The 23179-nt window shown below is 40.4% G+C and overlaps 1 protein-coding gene across 1 annotated transcript in view; it reads left to right on the forward strand.

Moving 5' to 3' along the window:
- LOC124151717 overlaps positions 1–16737 on the forward strand; it is a 38205-nt gene extending 21468 nt beyond the window's left edge. The window contains exons 6-19 of the mRNA XM_046524313.2: positions 96–276; positions 2108–2328; positions 4186–4416; positions 5226–5403; positions 6346–6479; positions 7404–7658; positions 8828–9008; positions 10970–11151; positions 11803–12057; positions 12945–13104; positions 13542–13756; positions 14126–14371; positions 14785–15729; positions 16392–16737. Coding sequence (XP_046380269.2) covers positions 96–276; positions 2108–2328; positions 4186–4416; positions 5226–5403; positions 6346–6479; positions 7404–7658; positions 8828–9008; positions 10970–11151; positions 11803–12057; positions 12945–13104; positions 13542–13756; positions 14126–14371; positions 14785–15729; positions 16392–16690 — 3683 coding nt within the window. The 3' untranslated portion in view covers positions 16691–16737. The remainder of the gene's footprint in view (positions 1–95; positions 277–2107; positions 2329–4185; positions 4417–5225; positions 5404–6345; positions 6480–7403; positions 7659–8827; positions 9009–10969; positions 11152–11802; positions 12058–12944; positions 13105–13541; positions 13757–14125; positions 14372–14784; positions 15730–16391) is intronic.
- Positions 16738–23179: the final 6442 nt, after the last annotated feature.

Consider the following 23179-nt stretch of genomic DNA (forward strand, 5'->3'; position numbering starts at 1 on the left):
CGAGTCTTTCTATTATTCACGGACAAAAGAATATTTTTATGTTTCAATCACAATTTCCAGACGTGCTTATCTTTCTCTTTTGTGCATATATAAAGAACATTTCGGTGGCAACCCGAGTCAAGCGACCATGTTCACCTTGTACAGTTTTAAACTGACCTGGGACCAGACTCGGGCTTTCTGCGAATACACCAAGCAACGCATGATCCAGCTGGACAGTCCAACGAAGCTTTCTGCCTTCAACGATTTCCACAAGCAGTGGGTTGATCGGGAACTTTTGTAAGTATTTCAAAGTTGTTGTTGGTTTGTTGTTGAACGCCGCACTCAGCAATATTTCAGCTATATGACGGCGGTCTGTAAATAATCGAGTCTGGACCAGACAATCCAGTGATTGATATCATGAACATCAATCCACGCAATTGGAATCGATGACATACATCAACCAAGTCATCGAGCCAGATCACCCGATCCCGTTAGTCGCCTTTTACGACAAGCATAGTCACCTCTTACGGCAAGCATGGGTTGCTGAAGACCTATTCTACCCCGGAATCTTCACGGGTCTATTTCAAAGTATTGAAATTGTAGTATTCATTGTATCATGCACATTAATGGATTTGATTATCTCAGTGGACGGGGAATCGGAAAATATATCATTTTAGCCACGCCAGAAACATCTCGAGTTCTATTTTCATTCCAGTTCTGACACTTCTTCAGAATGTTGTTTACTGGGTTTAATCGCGTTCACCCAGAACATCTCCAGGCAAGCAAGTAAATTATTCATGACGAACGTGAACCATATATCGTTAACAATTTGTATGTATGCTGAAAGTATTGCACGAACTCGTTTGTCTGCAGTTGTTCTGTTTGTTTTTGCAAGAAAAACCGATTCAAAGTCTTAGCTGCCATTCCACTAGATGTGGCTGCACTCTTATGATTCAGTCCGGAGACACTTACATAAATATGACGATATTTAAACAGGATTCCTTGCCACACCAAACAAAAAACATTTGTGATCGGCCGTCCTGTAAAATTATGCATAAATGACTCCCCAAGAGGATAAGAAATCAATAACCGGTTAATTTTAATCATATTTTCTTGATCGGCTTTCTGAAGAAATTGTAGAAATATATAAATGACCAATAGGTTCTTAGTGTTTCAGTTGACTTCAATATCTACGTTTCTGTAAAATTAAAAGGAAAATAACCGTAAATAAATAAAATCATCCTTTTGCCCGGTGGTTGCTGCTGAGATGGTTTCACTCATATGGGGGGCACGGGTGGCCCAGTGGTCTAAGGCGCCGCGATTGGCTGTGCAGAGTTGCGTCCCTTGGGCACACCAGAAACCTATGATTGTGGGTTCGAATCCCGGTTCGCCCCAATTATGTTTCTAGGTTTGTCAGCACCATACCCGTGCTCGTGGGTTTCACCGAAGTGGTAAACGTCTGAAACCTGCATCACTTCGGGCTTTCCTCCCAAATTAAGCTGACACGCCGTGACTGGAATTGTGTTAAAAGCGGCGTTAAACCCAACTCACTCACTTACTCACTTCACTCATATACTCTTCCTGGAACGCTGGTCGTAAGAGGGAATTCATAGATCGGATGGCTAATCGCGGCATGTGGATCATGGGACATCAGCGGCGTTGTTTGTTTGTCATAATATCAGACCCGTGAAGATCCGGGGTAGAATAGGTCTTCAGCAACCCTTGCTTGCCTTAAGGCGACTATGATTTACGGACCGCCGTCATATAGCTGGGAGGCAGTGGTTAAAGCGTTCGCTCGTCACGCTGCAGACCCGGGTTCGATTCCCGACATGGGTACATTTTGTGAAGCCCATTTCTGGTGTCCCCTGCCGTGATATTGCTGGAATATTGCTAAAAGCGGCGTAAAACCATACTCACTCACTCACTCACTCATATAGATGGAATATTGCGGCGTTAAACAAAAAACCAACCAATCATAATATCAATCACTGGTTTGCCGGTACAGAATCGATAATTACATATAACTAAATATTGCACAGTGTTGGCGTCAAGCAACACATTTACAAAATCGAACATGTTTACGACTGTTTGAAAATGTATGTTACATATTAACGATTATTTGTTGCAGATTCTCTTCCATCTGGATAGGCCTCCGTGACACAAACATAAGTGGACTGGGAGCCTACAACTGGACGGACGAACAACCTATTTCTACTGTAACCAGATGGGGACGCAAAGAACCTAGGCAGTCCGATACTGAACAATGCATTTTCCTGAGGAAAAAGAACCGTAGTTGGAGATCTGCCGTGTGCTCCAGAAGGTACCAAGTCGCCTGCGAACATTCAACAGGTACTATCGTGTATCCAATAAACATGTACCTTGCATTGTGTAATATATCTTTTTCAGCGAGCACAGAAAAGAACTACTGAATTATCTCCCTGTATTTTTGCATGCTAGTGCTTCCGGTTTCGGTTTGAGTTCTAGTTGTGTAATATCTGAGTGAGTGATTTGGGTTTAACGCCACTTTTAACAGTATTCCGGTTATATCACGGCGTGTCAGCTTAATATGGGAGGAAAGCCCGAAGTGATGCAGGTCTCAGACGTTTACCACTTCGGTGAAACCCACGAGCACGGGTATGGTGCTTACAAACCTAGAAACATAATCGGGGCGAACCGGGATTCGAACCCACAATCATAGGTTTCTGGCGTGCCCAAGAGACGCAACTCTGCACAACGAATCGCGTCGCCTAAGACGACTGGGCCACCAGTGCCTTCTGTAATATCTGAATATTCTGTGTAAATGTGTCTATGTTGTTAGAAGGATATAACTACAATATGTAACCAGACTACTTACATTGTACATCCTGGTTTACGTGTGTGGATATACTAGTACATCCATGATATTTCCATTACATTTTGTGAGACACAGGTGTCCCCGTTGTCCAAGGCGCCGATATTCACTGTACATGTGAGGTGAGGTGGAATGGGGTTTAACGTCGCGTCAAAGATTATTGCACTTATATAGCGACGTGCATGCACGTGTGCGTGTGTGTGTGTGCGTGTGTGTGTGTGTGTGTGTGTGTGTGTGTGTGTGTGTGTGTGTGTGTGTGTGTGGCTGCTTGTACTAGTACGGACTCATGCCGATTTATAGTGCTAGCTCACTGAGATACCATGCCGCAGTTTAACATGAATACCCCACTCAGACACAGTATACTGACTCCGAGCCGACCAGTCCTTGTTTTAGCCCCGTAATGCCAAGCGCCAGACAGGATAACAACAAGTTCCATCTTTTAACGTCTTTTGGTATGACGCGGCCGGGGATCGTGCCCCGGACTTTCCGCTCTCCGGGCGGACGCTCTACCCCTAGACCACGGAGGCGGTCTTTCACTGTACAGTGTAGGGTCCCTCCCTGAGAAGGCTTTTTTAATGCTCACATGACATCAGCAAAACTTATTTGTAGATAATGGACACGGAAAGTCAGTTCTCAATGTGGAATCTCCTCTTAATCAAATTGTTTCATATCATCTTAAGACAAGCTCTCACAAAGCTCTCATAATTTTATGAATGAATTTGAACGAAATCGCAATATTGACCAGGAAAAATGGACTATGTGCCATACAGAAAACGAATACACAATTCTGTTTGATGCGATGCCTGGTAATATTATAACACCATGTTATGCATGTGATGTTCTATAGACCAATGAGCTTAAACCTCACGAATAAACATTGAAGAAAAACGCATTAGCGCAAACCTGTTTGAGAAATAATCAAGCTTTGTTTATTAGGAGTCACCGCCTCCGGGGTCTAGTGGTAGAGCGTCCGCCCGGAGAGCGGAAGGTCATGGTTCCGATCCCCGCCCGCATCATACTAAAAGGCGTTAAAAGATGGTACTTGTTGTTACCCTGTCTGGCGCTCGGCATTAAGGGGCTAAAACAAGGACTGGTCGGCTCGGAGTCAGAATACTGTGTCTGAGTGGGGTATTTGTGTTAAACTGCGGCATGGTATCTCAGTGGGCCAGCACTATAAATCGACATCAGTCCGGACTAGTACAAGCAGCACACACACACACACACACACACACACACACACACACACACACACACACACACACACACGTCGCTATATAAATGCAATAATCTTGGACGCGACGTTAAACCCAATTTCACCTCACCTCATTAGGAGTCACCTTCTTGTCTTTTATCAGAGGAATGCAGTTTCAATGAGACGACCATGGCACCTGTGGAGACCCCGTCCAATACAACGACAGGTGGCACCGAGATGGAATGTCAGCAGGAGTGTCGGACCCAGGCCTGGGAGGGCTTCGAATGCTCGCTGTATATTTATGATGACGTGACCAGAATGTGTAGTCTATATTCTGGCACACTCACCTTAGCAGCTTCTACAGGTCAAGCCAAGAAGAAAACCTGCTTCTTTGGTAAATTAATACTCTCTCGTCGATAAATAGAGCTAGCCCTCACAATTCATCGTGTTGCAGGTTAACAAGGAGAGCATACTCCGACACATTATACACATTATACAGTCATTGTTTTATACCTAAAGGAAAAGCAAGAGGAGAAGTGAGTGTGAGTGAGAGAGTTGGGTTTAACGCCGCCTTTAACACTATTCCAGTTATATCGCAGCGTGTCAGCTTAATGTGGGAGGAAAGCTCGAAGTGATGCAGGTCTCAGACATTAACCACTTCGGTGAAACCCACGAGCACGGGTATGGTGCTGACAAACCTAGAAACATAATCGGGATTCGAGCCAACAATCACTGGTTTCTGGCTCGCCCAAGGGACGCAACTCTGCACAGCGAATTGCGGCGCATTACATGACAGGGCCACTTATGCCCCTCGCACGAGGAAAAGCAACAAGTACCATTTTACAACGTCGTTTAGTATGGCTCGGTCACCGGACTGGCGCTCCATCCACAACTCCGCGTAGACTGTCAGTGTCGTATTAAATTTTTTATTATTCCAGCATGATCACGGAGGGGTACATATAGTAATGTCTTCTCATGATGTACTCATGTGGCGAATCCAACCCTAGTGAACTGACGTTTTTACCACGTACTGCACGTTCTAATCTTGTCGTTAATTGACGACGATGTAGTCAAGTTATATGGTGAAAGCTATGCAAGTCATCTTCATAATTACGGGAAGGCTATTGTCCAAATCAAATTTGCCATCTGGCTATCGATGCAAGTGAATTGAATTAAGAAACCACTTATCTTCTTGTTTTCCAGAAGACACCGTTTCACATGAAAATGTTGGTTACCGTTACTCTTTCTACGACGTGGAGTTTAATAAACAGGACTCGGATACATTTTGCTTCCTTGTTGGAGAAGAACCATTGAATCTTACCGACAATGCCAGAAATAACTCTTTTGTGCAGGTTCTGAAGCAACAAACAGAGTTACCAATGTAAGCATGCCATTGCTTGATGATTTACCCATTAAGTTAACACTTCAGCACGTGCCGTTTATTTGCAACTTGTATCTATATATTGTACGAATGGAAATTTTGAACACATTTGTTTAGTAACAACCATCTAAAATGTTCAGTGGAATACTAAATGACGAGATAAAAAGGATATTACACATATTTATGTTTTTTATGTGTCATCACCGGTATCCGTTACCATATTTTTTTAAATTGTCATACTCATTTATAGCTTAATTATTTATTTTTATTTATTTTATTGCGTAGTTTTGATAGATTGCTGAAACGTTAATACAAGAATCAATATTTCCTCAGATGGACACCAAGTCCTGGAACTGTTACCCAAAATATTGTTCAAATTGATTTTTTTATTTATTTTGAATATGAATGACCATTTTGTAAGCAAAAGCAGTTGATGTTTGTGATAAAATGAATACAAGATACGATTAGTGTTAAAATGTCTAGTTTGTAAGGCAATATTTAATTTAGTTGATATATTGTTTTCTTGAATGCTCTCATTCCTTATATATTATTTCTATTTTGTATGTATTTTTTTTTATTTTAGAAAATTTGATCAGGGTTTTGTTTGTTTTACTATGAATTATTTGTCTACCTTTTCTTTATGTTACTGCCAGTTTTGTGACGTCTTGAAACGTTTTGTCTCATTTATAGTTGAAACAAAATGTACAGTGTTCTTATGCCAATCCCAACGCAAATTTTGACTTCCCAATCACAATACAAAATAAAATAAAGTACTAAGCCCGGATGTAAAAAATAAGTTTGAATTTACACATATAAACACATGGTTGAATAAACACATGGCATGTATATGAGAATTTACCAACTGGACACACTTGTATGCATTATATCGAACTGTTAACACTGTTGTGAACAGTAATGTGGTAATGATATCACACTTTGTAGCCATGATGATATCTGGGTGGAACTTGCACCGTCAGAGACGGCAAGCTGCAACGTCATCACAACAGGTGCGACGCTCAACTCTACAACCAAGAACTGCAATGGACTGGCACAACCAGTATGTTTTACTGACAAATGTGAGTTGACAAGCCATAAGAAGGAGACACAAAGTTACAGTCCAGTGTGCATGGGCGGTTTTGAATGACACAACGAGTATCGATCAGAATAATAATATATTAAGCTATTTATGATATTAATGACAGTAAGTAACTCCATCTTCTTCTGGGTGAAGGTAATGGTCTCCCGTCACGACCAGTTTTATTCCCGATTACGATTAGGTCCCTAGTGACATTTGCTTGTCAGTACATGTATCGCATGATCAGATTTAGTGTCTGATTGAGTGTGATGATATTCCCACGGCGTGGGTACATTACACAATGTTCTCTGTTCACACCTGATTATACAGGCCGCCCTGATACAGGTGAATTATTGCTGACTTGGATTCAAAACAACGAACACACATATTAAAGGGTCACTAAGCGATGCAATACACCTTGTAACAACGACGTAAGCCTGAAACTACACACATTTTATGGACGATCTATTGCAACGATAATATTTTCTTTGATTTTAACTAAAATACAAAATATCACATTCATATGAGTTTGTGCCAAATACTACATGTATACTGATCGTACCGAGTCAATGCAAGACTCACTCACTCACCTCATCAAGGACATCTGAAAGTTTATGAAGTGAATGAGGAATGGTATGTCCCAATGGCCATTCAGATTCGTATATCTGTCGCAATGGAAAATATAATAATGAACATAAACCAACATAATAAACACCAGAAATTTAAGAACCTATTCTAAAAAATCACTTGCATGGACGTCGATGACACCAGCTGTCAGAGCTAATCTGAATGAAGGTCAATGTCTTCATAGATTTCACTTCGAGAATATTCAATTTGATTTCATGACGCGGTTTTACACTGCAAATCAATGTGACTACATAATCCCTTTATCCACTTCTTATGTGTCGCATCTACCTTTTGGCAGTTGACTGTGTGTTTCGGATTTACAAAGACGTGACTATTCCTGGAGAGGATTTTCTGCATCTGCCCGGCTTGGGTCGTTCGCTCTGTAGGGACATTTGCTCACGGCTGAAGTCCAGAAGCAAAATTTGTGTGGGTCTGGAACATGACAGGGGCACCGACTGCAGGCTGGTGATGAGACAGCAGCTCCTGACACCTTCATCTCCTGATACTGTCAGCCGTTCTGGCAATGAGTTACATGTGGTAGAATGCAACTTTGGTAAGTACCTTAAGCAATCCGACGCTTACATTTAATATTTTTGTTTGTTATTTTTTTGCATAATTCAGTATTAAAGCACTATGACACACATCATGTCTGGACCAGCGAAGCCAGTGATGGATATTATGAGCAATGTCTAACGCCTTCAGAGTACGATGACACTCAGTCAACCGAGTCACCGAGCAAGCTATTTATATAAGCCACTTAACTGCCTCACCTGACATGCATATATTGCTTGGGAACCTTTGTCTAATCCGAAATCTCGTTTGACATCAGTTAATCAACTCACAAAACAAGATTCATCAGGAGATGACATATACCCCCGGCTACTGGTACCCCACTTTTGGTTCATTGCAATAGGAATATACCTTTAATTCAGTTAAGAAAAACATAATGCTGTTCAGCATTTTTCAAAATCCCCAATTATCAAACGGTTCACCACTATATTGTTTTCTTCAAGAAATAGTCAACGATTTGGGGGTTCTACTCCAGAAACGAGCACCCTCATGTTCATTTTTCAGACCAACTGGTCATCCCGAAAACCTATTTTTTTCTTAAAATCCCAAAACATCAAAAGACACCAGTTCACCAGGAGACTAATCTATGTAGGAAGTTTCATCAAGAAATATTTAACGACTTTGGAGTTCTGCTCCGCAAACGGAAAACAATTTTTTTTAACATGACAAATCATGGAAAAAATTTAAAAAAATTTAATCCAAATCACCAAAAGGCATCAGTACACACAATAATGATCTATTTAAAAAAGTTCCAACAAGAAATATTTAACGGTTTTGGAGTTTGGAGTTGACGGACGGACATGGTGATCGCTATATCCCACCATTTGCCAAACGAGGTGGACAAAAATACCTACGAGAATTAGCCAAAATGTCTGGAAGCAGCGTGAAAAATATCAATTTGGAAACCTTCTACACTGAAATAGATGACATTTACCCAGACTAATTATATAAAATGTAACGCAACACCTGTCTTCAATAAGCGTATGTATAAGCTAAACATATACGATTTAATCAATAATATCTGGAAACATGATAAATATTGACTGTGTTAATTTTCTGAATCATACTTTTCTTTAACATTATAATTTTTATACTCAAATACGTAGGCTGAATTATCTCTGGCGTTGACGTGTTGCATTCATGTACTTGCAGGTTCATTTCTGAACCAAACAACTACAGCAAAGACATTCAGTGTCCATGGCATACGTCTGAGCAGGGACGCAGCGACCGAGTTCTGCACACAGATTGGAAGTCAGCCTCTTCAGCCATACTCTATTACGGAATTGCCTGCCATCTTTGACATCTTGCATTATTGGCAGCACTTGAACTTCTTGTAAATAATATTCTTTCTTTCTTTTTACCAATATTCATTCATTCATATCTTAAGAACCTTAACTGTGGCAAAGGTGGTCCAGTCGTCTAGGTCTCTGTGATCCACCTCGTCCAGCTGCCTCCTTTTGGCAGGCTATGATCCTATCTTTAATGGTTTTCAATCATAGAATATGCCAGATTATCCCATATTCTGAATCGATTATCAAACTCATCCTTGTACTCGTACCTTTTAACAAAGTAATAAAATATAAGGTGTGCATCACTGAGATAACTGAAACCACAAACCACAGTTCACGCGGTCGTAATCGTATCTTTGGCAATTCGATGTTTTGGCCCCCGTTTACGTGCGTACAGTCCATATAAACGGACACTCGTTTGAAGAGTAACATTTATTTCGGAATATATGAACAATTGAGAACCACATCGGTGATACGAAAAGGATTTTGTTCCAGTTCGTACCGTGCCAGAATATTCGACAAGACACTGTTCGGTTTGGAGATTGAAAATGTACAAATAACACATTGTAAGTAAGTAATAACATTGGTATACTGTTGCCATAGTTACAACGTAGGTCAGATATTGCAAGGTGAGGTGAGGTGAAATGGGGTTTAACGTCGCACCCAAGATTATTGTACTTATATAGCGAAGTGCATGTACGTGTGTGTGTTTGTGTGGCTGCTTGTACTAGTCCGGACTGATGCCGATTTATAGTGCTAGCTCACTGAAAGACCATGCCGCAGTTTAACATGAATACCCCACTCAGACACAGTATACTGACTCCGAGCCGACCAGTCCATGTTTTAGCCCCTTAATGCCGAGCGCCAGACAGGGTAACAACAAGTACCATCTTTTAACGTCTTTTGGTAAGGCTCGTCCGGGGATCGAACCCCGGACCTTCCGCTCTCCGGGCGGACGCTCTACCACTAGACCAAGGAAGCGGTCCGATATTGCAGGGACACATCTGACAATATAATACATATAAATATGATACTTGATATGACAATGTTCTGTCGATATATGGCATTAATATTGACATTCACATTGGAAGATTTCGATATTGCTGAACGCCGAAGCCTTAAATCTCCATTGTATTTTGTATTTACATCAGTGGAAATTGAATCGTTACGTTTTACATGTATTCACAGAACAATTTTTTTCAACAAGAAGCCTTTGATGCCCTTTATTATAGGCCTGGTTTAAGCAAACATAAACAAGGGCGACGCCATGTTTGTTTATAAAACACTGAAAGTAGTCCCTACTTGACCTTTGATATTTGCATCTCTATCCGCACATGACACCAACGGATATCGTTTTTATCCGTTGGCTTTATCCTGCCGAGAAACCTACCCATTGTATGATAAATTTGTATATCGATATGATCAGATGTTCCATAATGTTTCAATAAACGATGTTTCATTTTCAGGTGAACAATTGACGTGTCTTTGCATATGAGTGAGTGAGTGAGTTGGGTTTAACGCCGCTTTTAACGGCGCTTTTAACATTATTCCAGTTATATCACGGCGTGTCAGCTTAATGTGGGAGGAAAGCCCGAAGTGATGCAGGTCTCGGACGTTTATCACTTCGGTGAAACCCACGAGCACGGGTATTGTGCTGACAAACCTAGAAACATAATAGGGACGAACCGGGATTCGTACCAACAATCATAGGTTTCTGGCGTGCCCGAGGGACGCAACTCTTCACAGCGAATCGCCACGCCTTAGACGACTGGGCCACCCGTGGCCCCTTTGCATGTGTTTGTGACGGGTGTGGGGCAGGATTTGCTAAACGTTTCGGGAACACGTGGTATCATCACTTTTTCATAGTGATTCATAAACACACATGCTTATGATGTAGTCGGAATTTGACAATGTATTTCTGATGATTATGGAAAGTGTTTTGCCGGTTCCATTCAATGTGCGTGGAAGGACTACTTCAACGCAAAAATTACGTTTTTATTTGTAGCGCGGATTTGGATCACGTTTGGACCAACGTGGATCGTGTGATGATGGGACGAGTGGTCTCTCACCTTATGTCTTTTGACGACACAGAGGGCGATTCGTGTGTCGCCTTGAACCATATCAAAGCTACATGGACGCCGTATACTTGTGAAGCAGTTGGTTATGTTGTATGTCAAACTATCGATGGTGGGTATACGTGTTTTGTATCCCCAGTTCTCCCCGAAGGAATGAGCCAACGAGTTTGGGAACCACAACACTTTTTTTATAACATCCAACGAGATGTCAAATTATTTATTTTCTGAAAAGGTTATTATTTTTCTAAAACAATGTCAGGAAGATGCTAGTTTTGGCACGGAGAAAACACCTTGAGCCTGACGAGCATCAGATAATGGACATTGATAGAGTACATTAAGTAGAGTCTAGCCTTTGGGAAATCTTTGTTTGATGAAACAATTTGGAGAGCGACCTCTATACACGTAATTCATTTTGTTCATCTAGATTAAAAAAAGAATCGGCTTCCTTGAATTCTACGAAAACGGGTAGCTTCGGGTATTAATGATGCAGAAAGTAGATTATCTTCAAGGATGAAAGTACATAGCGCATTGAAAATCTTATTTAAAGGAAATTTGAGTAGTGGCACGTAGTTAAATTTCAGACGTGTATTTTCGTGAAACTCCAAATGCAGATGTTTTAAGATTACTACCACGATATGTGCGAATGTATTAAATGTCATTGCCTTGTATATACGTGTTGCAATGGGCCGACAGTCGTAAATCAACAGAAATACAGAGACATAGCGGCAGCACCAGTACCGTTCTCTACTAATCTCTTCCAAAGGTAAATGCAACATGGAAGATTTTCCTCTGAAGTCTCTTGCTGACAGAAGCAATTCTCTGGAGGTGACGGCAGCCACTGCTGGTGCATGTCAGGCATGGTGCATGGCCCTCGCAGCATCGTTTAAGGAATGTGTTGCGGCTGAATTTGACACATCATCCTGCACTGTATTCATCAGTGACAGCGTGTATGTAACAGACCTTCCTCAGATGACAGCATCAAGGACAGCTACAGTTTTCATTCGAAGATGTTTTTCGGGTAAGAGGACGTATAGTGTTACATTTGGACCTTATTACTCGCTTTTGATTTTGTACACTCGATAGCAGTTTCTTTTGCACCTGACAGTTTAAGCCAATTCTCTTACACAACCATAACCTGCTTTCAGGAGTAACTTAGACATATATGAAGTAGAGCATATTTAGTTGCAATGAGGTATAATGTCAAAACCACAAGCATGGCGAAGACGGTATTAAAATGATCGAGCCAATCCATCACGTCGCTTAAAATACTGTGTTTGTGCCAAAGTGGGGCATCCACTGACAATGTGTTGGACAGTCTCATTATATTCATTGCAAAATATACATTTCATATTTACATTTTGATGCAAAATCACATATTGACGGTTTCGAGTGGGAAGTGACTGGTCCTGAGCAGCAAACAGAAATCCTTCTGTTTCACTTTTCAGGCCAGCCAACTTCATCCAAGCGAAGGACTCTTCGGGGTTGCTTATCCTGTAACCACACTGCACATAAACACGATGCAGTGGTCGTTCAGTTAACCTCTAATGGAAAAAAAACAGAGGCTCAGTCGATTTCATGTGGCATTTCCCTTGGTTGACACTCATTTCTGTTCCGTCCAGCAGTACGGAACCATCAACAAACATTGAGATTGTGTCCCACATCCTGTAGAATGCCTTGTTTTATTATGAGTCTTGACATGCTTCACCGCATATTTGCCATGTTTTTCCTCAATCTTGTCAATCACATTAATGTCAAAGGGACAGAAAATTCAATGATATAAAAGATTTCATTGGATTTATCAAAAAGGACAAGATCAGGTTTGTTGGCCTGGATACGTCTGTTAGTATTATGTTATTATTATTATTATTATTATTATTATTATTATTATTATTATTATATTTCAAGTATTAACACCAAAGAAAGTTGAACTGACAGCTTACAACTTCACCATGTTCGACACGCCCGTGACCCATGGTCAAGCGATTGCCGCATGCAGGAGGGAAGGCCTGGAAATGATAAAACTTGATAACGAATCGTCATCTGCCTTATCAATGGTGTATGACAGGTATGTCAGAACAATAAACGATTTTGTGTTGTCTTGGTAGTTTTCTTATGAATCTATACTACTATTTACTTACTTCCGATATTTGATCCTTTCAAAGTTACAATTGTTCATTTAATGATAGTGTTAAGTTGTTTCATTCGAAGCTTTTTTACAAGAACCACGGAATATACTTTGCAATGAAAATCGTGCATACATGTTCACTTCTCCCCACAAGGGAAATATATGGCCTGGTCAAATGCAATGTTTTTTCCCATCAATTTATATAACAAAATTATCAACAAGTGAGATTCGATAAATAACTACGTAATTGTACTTAATATCAGTACCATGTCATGAAAATGGATATGATTACTGGCAAATCCTGATACGTGCAATTGCTTTTTTAACACTTGTGTTGCGAAAACCTTTTTATATTGTTTTTCCTATTCTATACCAAGGTCCAAGACGTCATGGCTTGGTCTGGAGCAAATGCCCATTCCACAAGGAGCGGCCACCTGGACAGATGGGAGCCAAGTCTCATGGACAAACTGGGCTCCACAGGGGTTTCCTGTACCTGGCCAGTGTGTTGTTCTAAATAGCACTGCCCTCAACTTCAGATGGACAATGGATAACTGCAGCAATAACAATTATGCCTTGTGTGGGAACAGCAAAGGTATCTTGAATATATTCCTTCAACCCAGCTGTTGTCCTTTTGAAATAGTGTGTGTGGTGTGTATACTATAGCGAACATTAGTATATTCATTGGAGGGAGGGCCATTCGTGGTTCTGCTTGGTGGTAGTGCTGGAATAGTTGTGTAAATCCATTTCAAGTCATTCAATGTGACCCCTATATAACTATTGGAATAAACGTGGTTACCAACACATTGGTCAATGGAACATGCTACTGTGTACATTTTCATACAGAAAGAATATGGAGAATGAGACAAATGAATACTGAACAATATATGTTATTGTTTTTGTAAATATCAATTTTTATTATTCGACATACCACACATATATTTAATTCGTTGATTCATTGCAGGTGTATGCCAGTATGATTACTATCCTGGTCAAAAGCTACCCAACACAATGATACACATTTCAAGTATAACGGAAACAAAGTGTAAAGCCAGCTGTACTGACGTTCTCTACAACAACACAGTGTGTCGAGGTGTTAGCATAAACGATGGTCGCTGTCTACTGGACTTGGGCCAGGATATATATTACTCCATACCAGCTCTTGTGAACGCCGTATCATATGACACATATATTCGTGTCTGTCACAGAGGTAAAAATAATAAAACAATGGCCTTTGTACCTGGTACACAGTTGGACAGGTCGAGGCACATATTCTATTACGTTGTGAAATCGGTTGGTTTGCCCATTTGAACCTACCCATTATCACAGTTAAATGTAACATTTATGTTGTATTATTTCCCATTTAGATAAAAACTATTGTTATACTTCAGTGGACATTTGTACACTTTCGTCAATCCCAAGTCATGAAGAAATGAGGTCTCGTTGAAATGAACATTTACAGCTGAGATCTTGACGTTGAAATAACGCCAAACTGTTAATTTGTCTCATTAAACACATTTGAATATTCATATTGAGGACAATCCATTATCCATTTGTGTCATATTAACATTTTGGTAAAAACAATATTGAGGCGCCTTGGATGTGCATCGTTTTATTTTACAGTGAAGGAACTTCCCTACACCCAACAAAAGACTACTTTGTCATCCTCACTGGTAGAAGAAAACTCCTCGAATCTAGAACCTACTACCCATTCTTTATTGATGGGACAACCTGCAGATACTGCTATTGTCGTCACTGGTTCATCTGTAGTCGCCGGTGCATCTGTAGTCACTGGTTCATCTGTAGTCGCCGGTGCATCTGTCGTCACTGGTTCATCTGTAGTCGCCGGTGCATCTGTCGTCACTGGTTCATCTGTAGTCGCTGGTCCATCTGAAGTCGCCAGTGCATCTGTAGTCGCCGGTGCTACTGTCGTCACTGGTTCATCTGTAGTCGCCGGTGCTACTGTCGTCACTGGTTCATCTGTAGTCGCCGGTGCTACTGTCGTCACTGGTTCATCTGTAGTCGCCGGTGCATCTGTCGTCACTGGTTCATCTGTAGTCGCCGGTGCATCTGTCGTCACTGGTTCATCTGTAGTCGCCGGTGCTACTGTCGTCACTGGTTCATCTGTAGTCGCCGGTGCTACTGTTGTCACTGGTTCATCTGTAGTCGCTGGTCCATCTGAAGTTGCTGGTCCATCTGTAGTCGCCGGTGCTACTGTCGTCACTGGTTCATCTGTAGTCGCCGATGCTACTGTCGTCACTGGTTCATCTGTAGTCGCCGGTGCTACTGTCGTCACTGGTTCATCTGTAATCGCTGGTCCATCTGAAGTTGCTGGTCCATCTGTAGTCGCTGGTCCATCTGTAGTCGCTGGTCCATCTGAAGTTGCTGGTCCATCTGTAATCGCTGGTGCATCTGTAAGCGCTGGTCCATCTGAAATTGCTGGTTCATCTGTAGTCGCTGGTGCATCTGTTAAAACTGTTTCATCTGGACCTACTGATGCCACAACTAATACTGTGAATGGGGGAAACAGTTCTAACAGTGTTTGGATCAACGAGAATGGACGAATCGGTGAGCATGATATTTTGGAAAGGTAGAGTATGACAGTAGAAATGGAGACTTAATAAACTGGCTTGGAAGGATTCACAAATATGATTCTGCAATATTGTAGTCACTTCTGTCACCCTTGTGTCACAGGGTGCATTATATTGGTGACGACCTTTCAGTGAACCCTGGTGTTCAAATACGTCCTATCCTACATTTATCACCTATCTGAGAATTTGTGAGAACATTTATAGTTTGCGCTTCATGGTCATATCACATTAATGTTAAGAGCCCATCCTACATGTTAGTAATTAGCGGGAACACAAGGCTCTCAAGGACATGGTATTTCTTGTCGGTGACCCCATGTCGGTGTTGAACAAGGAGTTCTGCTTATTAATTATCTCAATGCAACGTTTTTGTACAGATACTCATGGTACCTTCACCGAACACTGATTGAAGGAACAGACAGGAATCAATAAGTCAACTCTACCGTCATTGACATGAATACTTTTAAAATGTCACTCGTTCAGGATTAGGCATAACCGTGTTGTTGTCTGACTTCCCTCACTCGAATATGGAACTCACTCACTGGAATATATATTAACAACAGCAATTTCCGACTACGTAAGTCCATTCACTCAAACAAACACCTGTTTCAAAGCAATATTATAAAACATGGTTTTTTTCAGTTCGCTCAGTGTGTGTGTGCCGATGCAGAGTGCAGTTGCCAGAGACACGGCTGTTGATGTCCGAAAAGATAAAGGTTCTTCGGGAGGATCTGATTGTGATGAGGAGCAACGTATCTTCCTTCCGCCGTTCCAAGACCTCTGCCGTAAATAAAAAGGCAACAGTGGTTGCAGTAGGAAGCGGACTGGGCATCAGTATTTTTGCCATGATGTTTGTTACCCTGCTTATTCTGGACTTCACTAACGTCTGTAGAATGATTTCTAGGAATATTCATACACATTCCCGTGTTTCGCAGCGCTAAGATTATTATATATACTGAGTCAAATTAAAAACTTCACATTTTTAAAAGTAATCCCATATATGATATACAACGGACAAATGTATCAGAGAAGGTAATTTTTAATCATTAATGTCCAAAGAAGGATTTTAATTAACGGTGGTAACCATAATTTGTTCCAAGCACCTACGGTATTCGGTAATAACATCAACAGTTTAAATCATAAGTCGCAAGCACGAGAATCTGATGGCACACAAGTTCAGTAGCATGTATGGCCACCCTGTGCGTTGACAACTGCCACACAACGCCTCCGCATGGACCTTGTGATGCTTGTGAACACATGATTGGGAAGACGACCCATTGTTGCTGCAAAATGGTGCCAAGATCTTGCAAATTCTGTGGTTGGTTCTGGAGAGTGCGCAGACTTCTGCCAAGAGCATCCCAGACGTGTTCGATGGGATTGAGGTCGGGAGACCTTGACGGCCAGTCCATGACGTTGACTCCCGCATTCCGAAGGAAATTCCTTGTCACAATTGCTGTGTGGGGTCTGGCATTGTCGTGTTGGAAGATCAAACCGGGTCCATGTGCTGCCATAAAAGGCAGAAGTTCTGGTGCCAGTACCTGGTCGCGGTAAGCAGCAGCGTTGAGGTTGCCACGGATGACAAGAAGCCTGGAACGTGCATTGCCACAGAAAGCACCCTGTCAACTCTGTCAACTTCCTGTACACAACACTGGGCGTAACGTTCATGACGGCGCCTCCACACCCACGCCCTACCATCAGCAAATCGAAGATTAAATCGGGATTCATCACTGAAGACGACTTGATTCCAATTCCTCTGAGTCCATCGTAAGTGTCGCTGTGCCCACAATTGAAGTTGACGTCTGTGTAATTGAGTCAGAATCGGCCCGCAGTATGGCCGTCGTGCTTGAAGGTGAGCAGATCTCAGACGGTTTCGAACAGCTTGCGCACTCAGTCTACCCCTAAACAGTTAATTTCTGGTTGATGTAGCCGTCAAAAATCGGTAACGGAGGTGACCTAAGACAATCGAACGATCCTCTGCATGTGACGTCACACGTGGTCGACCTGGCCGAGGGCGATCAGCGGTGGTACCCGTTTGCTGTAGACGCGTCTGTAAATCATAAACAGTTCGTCGACTACAACCCATCGTCCTTGCGACTTCAGCTACGGACGTTCCCGTTTGCAACATGCCGATGGCACGTTCACGTTGCACATTTGAAAAGCGTGGCATGACAAATGGCCGTAAAGACTTTTGTTTTCTTGTATTCTTCTTTTTTTGTTAATGATTGCAAACAAGCATGGCTGAAAACACGTGCGGTATTATGGCCATGTGACCAGTTGCACGTGAAAAAACACTTTTGCCACTATAGTGCTGTGCACATGATTTTGATCGATTCACCTGCACAAAAACGGGTGTTATCTGAAGGCAATACGTGGCCATTACTGTTTAAATACACAATAAGGGCTCACAATGATAACTGGTCAAAATGTTAACATTTTAGGATTGTGAAGTTTTTAATTTGGTTCAGTATATTTACAAATCATCAGTTCTCCATGATTGTTACATTGATATACATCATAAATACCACAGTTATAAAATGTGGTATCTCGATGTAAGATGTGTAACAAGTGTAGATATGGAAATTCACTACATAGTATCACAAATAATATGGACAATTATGACACGTGTAGTAGACTGAACATTTAATCTGTGTAACATAAACCATGCATTGAGAGCCAGTTGTTTTTTGTTTAACGCCGCACTGGGCAATATTCCAGCTAAATGACGGCTGTCTCTAAATAAGCTGTCTGTAAATACTCGAATCTGGACCAGACAGTCCAGTGATTGATATCATGAGCATCGATCCACGTAATTGGGATACGATGACATGCATCAACCAACTCAGCGAGCCTGACCACCCGATCGCATCAGTTACGTTAGATACGACAAGCATGGGTGGCTGAAGACCAATTCTAACCCGGATCTTCACGGGTCTCCATGTTCAGCCACTCATGCTCTACGGTAACAATGTGATCTATACGTGTCCGTGCCGCAAAATGTCCTACCGAGATTTACACAACGTCACGTGGGAATTACGTCGGGGCAAACGACAGAACAGTCCACATGATACACTTTGGGAAGAGGGTTCAACCAATTACCGTACCACCTCTAAACTGAGCGCGGGATTGTGGGTAAGATGGTCGTTGCATAATGGCCACCAGGAGAGGTAAACATTGAGCTAAAGCAGTGTTGTTTTCACGGGCTTGTTGAACAAATTCCCAGCGCTCAATCAATATATCTTCTACTTGATCCTAGATACGTCATTGTGACATTTTCAATATATATTTTTCAACATACATTAATTGTTTACTGGTCATATCTTTAAGAGTATTTGTCAATTGTGTTGAGCAACAAGTGTAATTTGTAGTGACATGTAAATATAAAACAATGTATGTATTGTAAACAAGTGTACATTTGTAAATAGCACAGTCTAATTGTCCATCTAATAACACAAATAATCAATACGATACATACATGTATGTATATGAACTACTTCTGACATATATGTAAAACTAGGATACATATATATGTGTGTGTGCACATTTATACTATAGATGTTGTCATTTCACTGTATACCTTGAAATCATCATGAAATGGAGGAAATAAAGAAGATCTATCTATCTATCATTCATGACCAGGAGGAAAACTGATTAAACAAAGGGAAGAAGCTTGCCCTTACATATATGTAGAGACATCATCTGAATATGACTATATATGTAAATGTTACGACACTGTACCTATCTTCACGAATTATTAAAAAATGGGCATTAGGTTCATGGAAACGAAGGCTATAGATACATATAGAATACTAAACGAGCTCCCGTGTAATACCAAGTTTAGTAGTTTAGGAGCGAGTTTAGTATTCTATTTATTACTGGCCATTTATAACGTTTTTAGAATTATACTGTTGAGTGTGAATAGGCTGACACCTACACGATCCACGGCATAATCCAACTGAGTTTAACACAGTAATACTTCAAATACGTCAAAAGTTGAAACGTATGAATTTAATACCATCCAACGGTCCACCTTTAGAATTCAGGCGTCCGTTCCACAAAATTATCGTAGCGTTAAGGTTATCGTAACTCATATACTTTAACTTAGACCAACGACTGTCGTCGCGCTACCGTACGATCGCCTTGTGGAACGGGGCCTTGCACCTCAAAGTTTACAATCACGTCACAATACCCGATGACGTAATTTGTGGAATTTTGTTGCAAGATCCTTCGGCGAAACAATGCCATGTGACGTCAACCTAGCAACAAGGTTGCTGGGGTCATCCAGTGTGCATAAGCTCCTCTCAGTGATCTATCATCTCCACACGCAATGTTGTTGAATAAGCCAAGGAATGTTGAGAGCTCTCAATATTTGTTCGTGAAACGTGTTCCGAGTGTACATAAGCACGCGTTTTGGTATTACACAATGTGTAATACAGCTGTATGTTTATTAAACGGATGATCTCTTCACGGGCAAGTAATAAAATACCATATTCGATTTTTTAGATGATAAAGTACATTATTTGATAATAAATTCAGTTATTGGTATCTAAAAATCGATTTGCGATGTCAATAAACATTTCATGATAAAATAAAATATTTGTGATATGAATTCATTTTATTGTTTCCTTAAATGAATTATTGATATCAAATAAGGAATAAAAGGTAAAAAGGCGCTCTTTATATTGTTCTTTGTGGATTGTATTAAGTAACGCGATTGCATCACGGTTATAGTGTTTATTGCTAGACTTTTTTCTGCACAATCATTTCTTTCATCATATGGAAATATGTTTAAAAAATGGCAACTTATAATTAACCAAGGTAATAATACTTACCCAACTTGCGTTTATTTATCTCTCTGTCATTATGATCGTTAACATGTGTCTACTTTTAAATGTATATACTTATGCCATACATCATACTGATTAAGGAATGACACATCATCATAAGATATATGTACTCCATACACATGCAGCACAACGGTACTTTTATTCTATAGTACAGAAAATCGTTACCTCGAATGACCACTTCGTTCACCCTTTGTTTTCAGACGTGTCATTCAGACAAATAAGTCAAGTGTGACAGTTATCACAATCTCGCCGGTTATAAAGATTTGATACATGCCGACTGACGCTCTTGATGGGTCAGTGATTAAGACAACAGATCAATACACACGATTCCTTTTCAGTATGTACGTCTGATTATATGGCTGTGTGTATGCATGGTATGTATGGCTGTATGTATGCATGGTATGTGTGGCTGTATGTATGAATACATGTAGGTAAATCATGTGTGTGCGTGCGTGTGTGTAAATGTATGTGTAAATGTATGTAAGCCTAGATTACAAAATAAACACTTCGGTCGTTTGAAGCTAGAAGACACAGGTAATCCAGGGAAAGAAGCCTACTCTCGCAGTTGATCACTAGAGCTGAAACTTCTCTCGCGGAATACTTTTTTGAATAAAGCGAGTGGAGCAGAGTAAGCTTAGGGATTATCGGCTGTTGTGTGAAAACAATGCTTCAGAAAGATCGACGTCCTGTCCCTGTTGTCAGACAGTGGAAAAGTGTAGCAAGACAATGGTGTCGCCTTAAGCATATGTCTAGTAGGTTAAACAAACACGTGTTTAACTGGGCTGATAGATACGCTGTAAATGGTTGTAAAATTGGAATGGTAGGGTAAGAAGGAAGTTTACTAATATGGATTTAGGACATCTATTAAACGCTACAGGTTTTATTGATAAATTTTCTGTTTGTACACAGGTGGAACAATGGTGTAAAAATGAATATGTTACCCGTTGGAGTGATATGTTAAGAAAGGAAGAGGGGCGAAATGGGCTTAATAAATTGAGAATGTATCGATGTTACAAACAAGTATATGGGACAGAATACTATGTTTCAAATAAAATGCCCAGAAACTAAAGATCGGCACTAGCCAAGTTTAGATGTGGAGTGGCTCCTATTCGAGTGGAAACCGGTCGATACGAAGGTGTACCTGTCAATAATAGAAAATGTTTTCACTGTAATGACAGCGTAGAAGACGAGGTCCATGGTTTGTTTCACTGCGCATTATATGATGATATCAGGGCAACTCTTTTTAATGAATGTATTGCTAAATCTTATATTTTTTTAGATATACCTGATATCGACAAACTTTGTTTTATTTTCAGTGACTCCAGTGTGTGTTTTGTACTTGCCAAAGTCTGCTTTTTAATTCTTAATCGTAGAAAACATCTTTTATATGGATAACTTTTTACTATATCATCTTTATATCATTTATGTATAAATTCTGTGATAATATCGTCTCTCATAATTCTATTGAAAGGTTCTGTACATTTTATCTATGTCAGGTTGTATAAAGCTGTTTTATGTATGTACAGGAGTGAGACGTTAATAAACTATTGTCTGTCTGTCTGTCTGTGAACAAACTACAGATAACGGATTGAACGCCAAAAGTGTCTGTCAGGATTCTTAATGCTTAATTACTTTTGCTGGAGAACATGTTTCTTGTACAAGCGCTATAAAACATGTTAACGTCAAAATATATGAATGTTGAAGCTAGGCTTCACTTCAGTTTTCCTTTATTTAGTAGACCCTGCACACTGAAAAACAGCCTAACTGTTTATATTACTATATCTTGCTATGCTTACATCTACGAAATACAGGACTGTGAAGTTGAAGTAAAACCCAAACATTGATGATGATAATATATGAATGGTAATGCATCAAGCGCTGCATGTGAAGATAAATCTATATACGTTTGATACATTAACATATTTCAACACCCTCTTTGACGGTAAAATTAGATACATTTAAACGTCAGTAGCATATAATCCTTGAAATGAAAAGGTCTACAAAAAGATGTATTTCTTAGAATAGAAGGTCCATAAGGTAAAGAACCGTTGCGAAAAATTGGTCTTTTGATATTCAATACAGGATATTTCCACACATGCCACTTTTTGTTTGTTTTTGGTAAAAGTTAATAAGAGGAGGTTTGGTGGGGGACCAGAGGCATCTATTCAGAGGGTGTTATTCTGACATTACCCTCTATTTACTGGAGGGTATTGGAAATGAATATAGACTGTCATTTTGTCTGACTGCAGATAGGATTTCCTATCTTAACAATCACTGGGGGTTTCACATTAGGGGTTGTGGTTTTAACAATTGCCCAAATGATACTACTTAGTGATGTCAAAGGTAACATTTTATTATTAGAGCAAATTAGTAGTGAATACTATATATCATGTATACAGGATATCTTAAGGATTTTTAGACATTTCTTTCTCTGTGTGTAAGTCTAATGGAAAGAAGGCACTCAACCAGTTCATGCATTCAATGGTAAAAGATGATCAGACTTGGTTAGAATCCGTGTTCATCTGTGACAACTTCCCACTGGAGACATTTTAGTGAACTTGGCAAGTGATGGTGACTTTTGATATT

This window comes from Haliotis rufescens, unplaced genomic scaffold (assembly GCF_023055435.1).
Source record: "Haliotis rufescens isolate VD_foot unplaced genomic scaffold, xgHalRufe1.0.p SCAF_64, whole genome shotgun sequence".
Taxonomy (NCBI): Eukaryota; Metazoa; Mollusca; class Gastropoda; order Lepetellida; family Haliotidae; genus Haliotis; species Haliotis rufescens.